We start from the raw sequence: 10,974 nt of genomic DNA, 5'->3' as shown, positions 1-10,974 counted from the left end.
AGACACCCGGAGGGAGAGACCGATGCAGAGTCTAGACAAGTAAATGACGATTTCCCATTTTCATGCACATTATCACCATAGATATAAAACAACAGTAAGCAAGCCTCCCTCATCCATCAGCAGTGTCAGTTGTTTTACTGCAGTCCCCGGCCCTGGAACCCCCCACCCTGTAAAAGTTTATATAGTGTATTGACCGCCAGGTCTCTGAGGGTTGCTTAGCTAATGAACCCTGGGGCCTGGGGAGGGAAAGAGCTGGCCCCAGTGTCCACTCTGCCTTCTATTTGGTGACACCTTCCACTTAATTGAAATGTGCTGCTAATAGGCCGGAGTGTTTAAAGAAGAATAAGGCTGTAATCTGCTTGGGGCCTGACCTCCCACACACCAGGACCCACGGCCAGGGACCAGCGGCCAGGAGCTGTAGGGGAAACCAGGTTCCTGCTGGAGTCTGTTTTGTTCAGCTTTCACTGGGATCAACAGAACACTGCGGGTCACAACATTACAGCCAGACATTTTACTACAACTATTTTACACTGTAATATTGATTTAAGATTTATTTTAGATAACTTGGAAACTAGTCAAGAATAAATAGACCCCCCCCCCCCCCCACCAAAAAAAAAGGTTAATATTCTCTAGTCACGCGCTGATTAGATAGTGGTCGATTCAGACATTGCGTAGCTATATTTTACAATGCACCGTAATCAGAGTTCGGTGCAAGGTTTCAACAACTAACCCTACTGTGCGCTGAAAAAAAACTGTCTGAAAGTCTGCCTTCGGTTAAGTGGCCAGTGTTTGACCAGCATCGCCGGCCACCGCAAACGGCTGTGTCGTTTACCTGTGAATTAATTGTTAAATAGCCGAGACCATGTGCGGGTGCCCCCGTCTAGACGCGTCCACGAGAGGATAGGATGAGTCCATGTTTCCAGTCGCCGTGACACGATAAGGAACCGTGCTTGATAACAGTTGGCATGCTGTGGTTTACTGGCCCATAATGGCACTATGCAAATGTGGCAGAGTATTGTGGCGTTACGCAGCACATTAACCACATTCTGCGCTCTGTTTGTGGGCCTTTGTTCAGTTCCATTCATGTGTTAAAAATCGGCTCGGCCCAAAGTCAACCATCAATACAAACAGAATCAATGTATAAAATTAGACAAATGTTGTGGATGTGAACGCAAACGCCCTATGTGTTCGTGGAGAGGTGCTGGGGCCGTGCCTGGACAGCGGGATGGTGCTGGGGCCGTGCCTGGACAGCGGGATGGTGCTGGGGCCGTGCACAGATAAGCTGGAGCGGCCCGGAAGGTACGACCGCGCGGCTGCGTCCAGCAACACAATGACCTGCCTGCTTCCCTTTCACCCCTTCTCTCTCACTAACTCACACTCTAGACTCGAGTGCTGTGTGTGCGCGTGTGCGTTTGAGCAAGAAAGAGAGAGGGACGCCAGCTTTCCTCGCCTTGTTAATGTGCCTCGTGTTTGAGGAAAATAGGCTGTCTATGGACAAATCTATTTAGGTTAAAATATAACACCACACAATCAAATCGCGCAGACCTCTCAGTAACCGTTCTGATGAGAGATAAAGATGGAAGACTTACTAATGTTCTATTTTATTATTTTATTTTAAATGTGGATCATCCAACAGTCCATAGAAGTCTATTTTCTTAACAACAGTTTGGACCAGAGTATCGTTTTTTTCTCCAGATCTGGAGAGTTCGGCGGTCAGCTACTGTCACCGTAATTGTATTAATGTAGCTGGTTATGGTTGTGTGTTTTGACAATACACTCCTTTCCGGTTTCGTAGAACGCTCGAAAGACAAAGAAAAGGCGTTTCTGATAAACGCTTCAAATAAAACAATATCTATGTAAAATACAGTGCTACGTTATATGAAATTATTCATCAAAGTCATTTGTGCAAAGCGTCCTTACAGCGTTTAAATCTTTAAGATACGGGGCCAACCCCGCCGCATGCAGAAACAGACATTTCTTGTGGACAAAGCAATCGTGAGACAGGCTACTTTTCCTTCACGGGATCCCGTAGACCGACCGATCGTGCGTCTAATGATGTTGACATATTCACACAACATTGACTGAGGCAGTGGTGGTTCACGGCACTGTTTGAGTTTCCAAACACCTTTTTATAAGTCTGAAGACTGTCCCCTCCACCCGACCTGTTAAAACCACGCCTACGAAGCCACACAATTGGTCCGAAAGCGTCAAAGAGCCAATCAACAGCGCCCTGCGTCTCCTAACATGCAACACATCCATGCAGCTTGAAGCCTATGGGGCACAGAAGCGCTAGGAATATCTTGGTGCTGGGACCTTACCACCTCTCCGCCGTCAACAGACTCCTTTCTCCGCATACGTCTTTACTGAAATGTGTGTGTGCGTGAAAGAGAGAGGAAGACAGTGTGTGCGTGCGTGTGAGGGTGCATGTCTGGAACAAGTAAAGACAGAGGAATTATTCCGCGCTATCGAAATATTTCAACACGTCGCTTCTGCGTGAGGACCGAAGCCAGCGAGCCTTGAGTGAATTTTAGCAGGAATGCCGATTTAGTAAACGGCAGCAAAAGAAGAACGCGGAGAACGACTGAAATCAGTGACTCACCATTCTTGGTTTTTTAATTCGAAAATTGTTTGCAAAACGCCACCCAAAAAAAAGAAAAAAAAAGTGTTCGACGCGCGTCAATCTGTATCTCAACACTCCAGAAGATTAATGGAGCACATTTTTTCATTTCTTTTCGCAGACACTTGGTTAGATCTCGCACGTGAACGACAGTAAGAGAATTCTTCCCAACTGGTCGATACCCGTTGTTGAATCTGGATTTTTCCAATAAGTTGTGACAGACTTTGCGCATATAGTAGACTACATCGTACAACTATACCATATTTATTTTAAATACAACATTTTGTACCTGGCTTTGGATGAGCTTCCTGATGCGAGATCCAGTCATACAAGGAACGAGTATGGCATACCATCCGTTTTTACCTCACCGGGGTCCGGAATTTGCCATGAGCGCAATGCTGGGGCACCAGCCTCCCTTTTTCCCGGCCCTGGCTATGCCTCCCAACGGCTCCCTGTCTCTCCCGGGCGCCCTGGGGAAGCCGATCATGGACCAGCTGATGGGCGCCGCAGAAACCGGCCTCCACTTCTCCTCGCTGGGTCACCACGCAGCCGCCGCGCATCTCAGGCCTCTGAAGAGCCTGGAGCCGGAGGAGGAGGTGGAAGACGACCCCAAAGTTCACCTGGAAGCCAAGGAGCTCTGGGAACTCTTCCACAAGCGAGGCACAGAGATGGTCATCACTAAATCTGGAAGGTAAGATCATCGTTCGTTGGCTAATCTAATAATATGATAAACTCGTCCTTGGTTCGTGTGGTGTTTCACCGCTTTGCGTTCGAATCTCCTACACTGACATTCCACACGTGCGGATTGATTTACGGACGGTTACGCGGAATTGGACCTCAGCAAAACCAGACCAACATTTATTTTTTAGTTTTTATCGACCTCATTGCTATATTTGTTGTAAGTAATTCATGTAAATATAGATAACACTGAAAGCAAGATGCAGTCCTATCGAACTAATCTTTATAAGGCCACATTGCATGCTGATGTAATCTCTACAAGATAAAATTAAACCAAACCCAGACTATAAAATATACAACCTGTGCGGTTGTTACATTTTACCGTTGGCAACAAAAACGGCACGTAGTGATTAGTGTTAAACTCCTTGCACTTCCAAGAACTTCGCAGTACAGAAGCCGTCAAAAAAAGTTCAGTCCCGGCACTTAAAACCTGTCTTTAGGTAAGATAAAAGTCGTAACAATAATCTTGTTTTAGTGGTGTTAATATAGCTTAATGTAATGTAAACAAATTATGTATTTTTATCAATAGAGTTTGTTGCTGCGAAGCTCATATTTGCATTGCAACCTAGCATAGAATAAACTCTTATTTTGCTCGGTGCATGTTATACGCTGTGTGTGTGTGTGTGTGTGTGTGTGTGTGTGTGTGTGTGTGTGTGAGTTGGGTTATTAAGAGCTATGTATTTTTCAGATTGTACAGTTTGTACTAGCATATTGTACATGCAGATTGATATACTTAGTGGCCTGGTTATTGTGTATTTAAAGCCAATATGATACTTTAGAACAATTCTACAGTCTTTTCGTCACCAGCAGTCTGGCGTTGCAAAGATGGCTGCTCCCTGCGTGGTGGAGCAGATCTCGCTGTGATGCAGTGCTTGACTGATGTTTCTATTCATTTTTACAGGCGAATGTTCCCACCGTTCAAAGTGAGATGCACAGGCTTGGACAAGAAGGCAAAGTACATTCTTTTGATGGATATTGTTGCAGCCGATGACTGCAGGTATAAATTTCACAACTCGCGCTGGATGGTGGCTGGGAAGGCGGACCCCGAGATGCCAAAGAGGATGTACATTCACCCAGACAGCCCGGCTACCGGCGAACAGTGGATGTCAAAAGTCGTCAATTTTCACAAACTCAAACTGACGAATAACATCTCCGACAAGCACGGATTTGTAAGTTCATCTAATGTATGTTTTTTTCCTTATTCGCATGCTTATCAATAGGCTTATTTGCATGATATTACTGTAATTGTCAATGTGTGTATCAGTAGTCAGTTTTAATATTAATATTGTATTACTGTTATTTCTGGGGTGGTGCTGCATTTCTGAGAGATTTCTGTTAAGGAAAATAATTAGTTAATTAATATTATATTTTATTATATTATATATATATTATATATATTATTATATAAGTCAAATGTTTGCCATAAGTTTTGAGCAAATGTTACAATGAACTGATTAAAATTGAGAATTTAAAGTTAAGCAAAAACATTACATTTGTGTGACCTCTGAGAATGTCATTACAAAGTAGCCTACTAGGCCAAATAGTGCAAGTTCGAGAAAACATTTCATAAAGCATGAATCAATGTGGGATCATGTATATTTTTTAAATTCAGAACCGTTTTCCGTTTCAGACTATCCTGAACTCCATGCATAAATACCAGCCCAGGTTTCACATCGTGCGAGCCAACGACATTCTTAAACTCCCGTACAGTACGTTCAGGACTTACGTTTTCCCTGAAACCGATTTCATTGCCGTGACTGCATATCAAAATGACAAGGTAAGAGCAAAGCGGCGCTTGTTGTGCTAGCGTGTAGTCTGTTGTGGATTGTAACTGTAGGCTACTCTGCGTTCAGTTTTCATAATGTAGACAACGCTTCATCTAGTCGTCTTTCACATATGAAAGGCCTCATAGTTGGATCCTTAAAACGGTAGTTCTACAGTCTCATTTCTGTCTTGGGTGTATATGAACCCCTGCGACGTTAAATTCTGAGGAATGTTTGCAGTATATAGGTTGCTGAATTATAGTTATAATTATGGACTGAATTTGGCAACCACCCAGATAATGTGTGTGTGTGTGTTTGTGTGAAAAAGTGTGAGACAGATCAAACGGAAAGGGAGAGTGTGGACAGAATATTAAACTAAACTTAAATAAATGTACATGAAAGTGTCTCAGTGGTAACATTTAATCCACGTGTGTTTAAGCGTTCATCAAAAGAGCGTCTGTTGCTTCTTTGATGCACGGGAGAACCGGAAGTGTTACCTGTGGCTACTTGGGTCAAGTCACAAAAAAGCTTTAATCGTTTGGCAGCACGTGGGCTGAGAAATACTGTCAATCCTGCCAAAAGCTAAAATGTGTATAAGGAGGGGTGTAGGGGGGCCGCGAGTCAGATGGGGGGGGGGGGGGGGGGTCATTTGATAGTTCTGCCAGGGTTGACACACTGTGCGTTGAATACTGATGTCAGATATAATTTTTGTGTACGTTTGTGTGCGATTGTGCGTGTGAATGTGTGTGTTAGGGAATGCCTCAAAATGAATTACATTATTAATTTACTCTGTGGACGGTAAACGATGTTGAAATATTTGGAAATTCCCATCATGTTTTTATTCTTTACTAAATGTCTGGAGTATTTACAATTTTATCGTATACATTTCAGATAACTCAATTGAAAATTGACCACAATCCGTTCGCAAAAGGATTCCGTGACACGGGCAATGGAAGACGAGAGAAGAGGTGAGAAGGACGAGTGAACTATTCCTAACAGTGCAACAAAACTTTAACGATTTCTGTATTAGATTTAATAGAGACGGCTGACCGTGATCTTGGTGAATTCCAGAAAAGAGCACGACTGCAATAGCTATTAGAGCGGTCTTTTTTTCTAGAAAAAAGTTAACCTCTTATTTAAAATATGTAGACTGCAGGTCATATTACATTTGAGTTTGCAGAAGGACTTAGAGGTGGCCGAGTAAAGTCTCTATTCTGACCGTTCACAGATGGAAAAAATATTTACATTTCACTTTATAGATTACATTTTCTCATTTCCGAAGTACACCTATCATCCGTCTTAAGTTTCTCGACGTGTAACTTTTACGTAACTTATCAAGCTTTTCAGGTCAGGTTTTTGACACATGGCTGAAAGCAAGTAGTAATAATCTGCGCGCTCCCTAGGAAACAGCTGGCGCTGCAGTCCATCCGCTCCTACGAGGAGCAACAGAAGAAGGAGCACGGGACTTCCGACGACTCCTCGGGGGAGCAGACTCCGTTCAAGTGCTTCGGCCAGGCCGCGTCTCCCGCGGTGTCTACCGTGGGGCCTCCCAACCTCAAAGGTATGTCAAGCCCACCATAACCGCTTGAAAATATACGACAGCCTTCACAGAGTCAAAACTAGCTTGGGCTAGTAGGCTCGTGTGTAGCGAATAGAAGAGGATTTGCTGCGTGGAATTTGGCCTTAAATTCATTTCTTTCAACGATCAAGCATTTTATTTAAGTCGCCTACATTATGAATATTGATAGCCCATTCCTGCAATACCCGTTGTAGCTAGTGGACCACTCACCTTTAGTTAAGCTTTAGTCAAGTTAACAGTCACTACATAAAATAGCCTACATCCAGGGAATCAATGTGTTCATTGCTGCTAATTAAAAATAAGCTGTGTGGAGTCTACATTTTCACAATGAAAGTTAATTATACATGATTAAGAAAATTGTTACCTATTCAACGGAAATAATGACAGAACACAGTGAACTCCTTCTATAGGTTACAGTGTGTAGGTGTAATGCATCATGCTCATACAGCCTCAAGCGGCTGACACACCCCGGGTGAAAACTGCTTGTTTACGTGTTACTAGTTACACTAATCATGTCCAGCTGTGAAATTAATATCTCAACATTTTGGCCCCCTGTAGTCTTGAATAGTTAAGAGTCAGTTGAACAGAGCACAGCCTCCTTAACCCTCAGTGTGTGTGAGGTCATCAGGGGGGGACAGGCGTGTGTGAGGTCATCAGGGGGGGACAGGCGTGTGTGAGGTCATCAGGGGGGGACAGGCGTGTGTGAGGTCATCAGGGGGGGGCATACCATGTTGAGCCTACTCCTCTCTCCTCTCATGTCTTACCATGTGTTATTACTTGCTTCAGACTTCTGTGAGAGCGATGAGGACAGCGACGACGAGAGCAAGGAAGGAAACCTGAAGGACAGACCGGACTCCAGTAAGATCTCCACCACCACGGACGAGGGGAAGGAGCTGGAGGCGAGCCCATCCAAGGAGCACGCGCTGGGGAGCAGAGAGCCCAGCGCCCGGGGGAGAGATGGAAGCTCCAGGACAGAGAGGAGCCAGGCAGACTCTCGGCACAGCCCCGTCACCACCATCTCCAGCACCACCCGCTCCGGGGACGACCTGAAGAGCCCCACCCAGGACCCTCCCAAACCAGATGAGTGTCGTCCCCTCATCAAGGACAGCTTCATGCCCCTGACCATACAGACTGACAGCAGTGCACACCTGAACCACGTGCACAACTTTGGATTTCCCCCGGGTTTGGCGGGACAGCAGTTTTTCAACCACTTGGGGGGCGCGCACCCGTTCCTCCTGCACCCCGGCCAGTTCAACATGGGCGGAGCCTTCTCCAACATGGCGGCAGGGATGGGGCCCCTGCTGGCTGCGGTGTCGTCTGCCGGCGTGGGAGCCCTGGACAGCAGCATGGCCCCGCCCTCCCAGAGCCTGGCTGGGACAGGCCTGCCCTTCCACCTGCAGCAACACGTGTTGGCATCACAGGTAAAACCAGTTCCAGTGCTGCAGCACTTAACTTGTTAACATATGTTAGAAGTGTGCTGTAAAGATATCACAGCCGACTGGCTCACGGAACCCTTCGTGTACACGTGCAGGAGTTCTGGTGTCCAACATTTGGTGAACACATGAAATTGTTCAGATCAGAAAAACATATTTATATATAGAAATATGTAAGATGTATTATATAAAGGGGACTAGATATATCTCAGAGCTTCATTTCTTTTACTCTTTTCTTTGTTCTGACACGTTAGAGGAAACAGCGGTGAAGTTCTCATCAAGAGATTGTTACTATATCCAGGCCCGTTTCATGTAGGCTACCACGTTTCACTTGGTGTAGGATTATGAACATAACTTGAGGCAGTTGTTTATGTTTATCCGGAGACAGGCCACCTAGTCACCGTCAGCGTTGATGTCAACTCATTAAGTTGTTTTAAAAGGAACTGTTCGAAATGTTTCAAATGGTCCACTGGTTCGGGGAGGGAAAACAACGTAGTTTTTAATACAGAACAGACTGGCTTTTCCCCCTTCACTTTCACAAGAGACGTGTTAACGACGACGGATCTGAAGTACAATTTTCTGTGTTTAATGAGCAGCATCATACACAAAGAATTTTTATTTGCATAAAGAATTCATTAACTCTTTGCAACGATGTATTAAAACAGGATATCCCGTTTCACTGAAAACAGATTGTTCTGTCAATTACACTCTCGGAAACTTTTCCCTTGTTTCCTTCAGCGCGAGGTATAGGTCCACGATAGTATGAGCAAGAAATAAAAAGGTCAATATATGGGGCTCGTTGTTACACCCTAAAGTGAGCTGTACAGTTTACATGTAGCGCCATAGCATTTATGCAAGTCACTATCTCCGACGATAAAATTCCACCATTGTATGCATTAGATCACGTGTCTAGAATCTTATTGCTCACTCACGCGAAGCATGACCTCAATTCCTCTCAGTTCCGCGCGCTTGGGGTATAAACACAAGGGGATCAAAAACAGACGTGTTAGTATAAACATGGAGACTATGAAACGATCATATTATATTAATATTCATATCCCCATTTTTCTCTCCGCAGGGCCTTGCCATGTCTCCGTTCGGGAGTCTGTTCCCGTATCCTTACACCTACATGGCAGCGGCCGCTGCCGCGTCCTCCGCAGCCTCCTCCTCCGTCCACCGACACCCGTTCCTCAATGCGGTGCGGCCGCGCCTCAGGTACAGCCCGTACTCCATCCCCATGAGCGTCCCGGACAGCACCTTGCTAACCACCGCCATCCCGTCCATGGCTGGCGGAGGCGCAGAGTTGAAGGGGGACGGCATGGCCACCAGTCCCGTCTCGGCCACCCTGGACTCAACCTCAGAAGTGACCAGTCGCTCGTCCACCATCTCCTCAATTTCCCCAAAAACTTGCTCTGATAAAGACGCCAGTAACGAGCTGCAGAGCATCCAGCGTCTGGTCAGCGGACTCGATTCCAAACAGGACAGCGCGCGGAGCGTGTCCCCGTAGACTTTCACCACTTTCATGTTTTTGCTGTTTGTTGTTGTGATGATATTGATCACGGGGGCGATAAGGACTCGGTATGACGACACCGTTCTAGAGAATGCGGGTTTAGAAAAACGGACATATTTGAACAGTTTCGATTTTTGAAAATGCACTTTGGTTAAATACACATCTGATATGTATGTTTCTCTTTTTTTGTTAATTTAAACTAAACACTTTTGAATTATCCTGTTCTTTGAATACCGTACAAGTATTGAAACTGAAAGTTTGGCATGGATGAGATTTCACAGATCTAAGAAACATTGCTGCTGTGTCTAAATGTATTACAAATGTCGAGTTGCTGAGGTAACGAAATTGGTTTGAGTTCACGTGCACTCCGAATTTGTAAAGCTATTTGAACACACTTCCCATGATGTTAGAAACACTGCTGCGTTTTGATGTAGGCCTATTAATGACATAACTAGACCATTTGAGGCGCATAGGCTATTATCCTTCTCCTAAGCTGGTGACTGCATGACACCCTGCAGCCTACAGACCGGTGTCTCGTGCAGGACTAGGTTTTACAGTTCACGCTCACCCCCTTGTTGAAGCCAGTCTAGCGTCAAATTCAAATTGTGAAGAAAAAAATTAAGATTACTTACGTCTAAACTCAAATGTTCCCCCCCAAAGAACAGATTCCAATCAACTCGTTTCTTGTATTAAAAAATTAAGAATGAATCCACACATTTTGAATCCAAATGCTGGCACTTGTTTCAAGTCGACCAGACACAGCCGACGTTGTACGCTTCTATGATGGCAACTGCCCAACTCGCATGCCGAAATCAACGCGTTCAAAATGGCAAAGGGAATCTGAAATAAAACTGAAAGGTAATATTGATTATAAATGTAAATAGTGATATATAAAATATTTATGTAATTATTTCATATTGATATTGCGTGTAAATAAAACGGAGTAGTTTGTTTTTAGGGATTTGTCCTTAATTTATTGTCGATATACCTGTGTAAAGATAGTCTGTGGGTTAATATCCTTGTTTTGTCATATGCATTTTATATCTCCTTGAATATGGATTCCCCCGTAACTCCCCCCCATCCCCCCCCCCCCCCCCCATGCTCAGAGAAGCTCTTTTAGCAAACACTCACGTGCCATTGTATTTTACCTGTTGTCTTCGAGTGTTCACGTGCTCCTGTTCAAATGAATGAAAGCAACAGCACACTGCACCAATGGCTTGAAAATGTTGATGAATCATTTTTCTTTGAGAATAATCAAAAAAAAAAATCGTCTAAGTGTGACAAAATTGACGAATTTTCTGTTTAAAAAAATACATTGCAGCCTGATAGTAGAA

The 10,974-nt window shown here is 44.5% G+C and overlaps 1 protein-coding gene across 2 annotated transcripts; it reads left to right on the top strand.

Moving 5' to 3' along the window:
- The first annotated feature begins 2,299 nt into the window (after positions 1-2,299).
- On the top strand, positions 2,300-10,723 carry tbx3a (T-box transcription factor 3a). 2 transcript variants are annotated; one of them, XM_084694101.1, is made up of 7 exons: positions 2,300-3,308; positions 4,257-4,524; positions 4,986-5,132; positions 6,010-6,086; positions 6,522-6,679; positions 7,484-8,118; positions 9,209-10,723. In XM_084694101.1, exons 1-7 carry the CDS (start codon positions 2,917-2,919, stop codon positions 9,635-9,637), a joined length of 2,106 nt encoding a protein of 701 aa, XP_084550227.1. In that variant the 5' UTR covers positions 2,300-2,916; the 3' UTR covers positions 9,638-10,723. The 2 variants fall into 2 exon arrangements, with proteins under 2 accessions (XP_084550227.1, XP_084550226.1); XM_084694100.1 differs by having other exon boundaries at positions 4,257-4,539.
- Positions 10,724-10,974: the final 251 nt, after the last annotated feature.

The sequence above is a fragment of the Hypomesus nipponensis genome, chromosome 27 (assembly GCF_054491055.1).
Source record: "Hypomesus nipponensis isolate SF chromosome 27, ASM5449105v1, whole genome shotgun sequence".
In the NCBI taxonomy this organism is placed as follows: Eukaryota; Metazoa; Chordata; class Actinopteri; order Osmeriformes; family Osmeridae; genus Hypomesus; species Hypomesus nipponensis.
The sequence above is the reverse complement of the archived record's forward strand: the minus strand, read 5'-3'. Positions and strand labels throughout refer to the sequence as shown.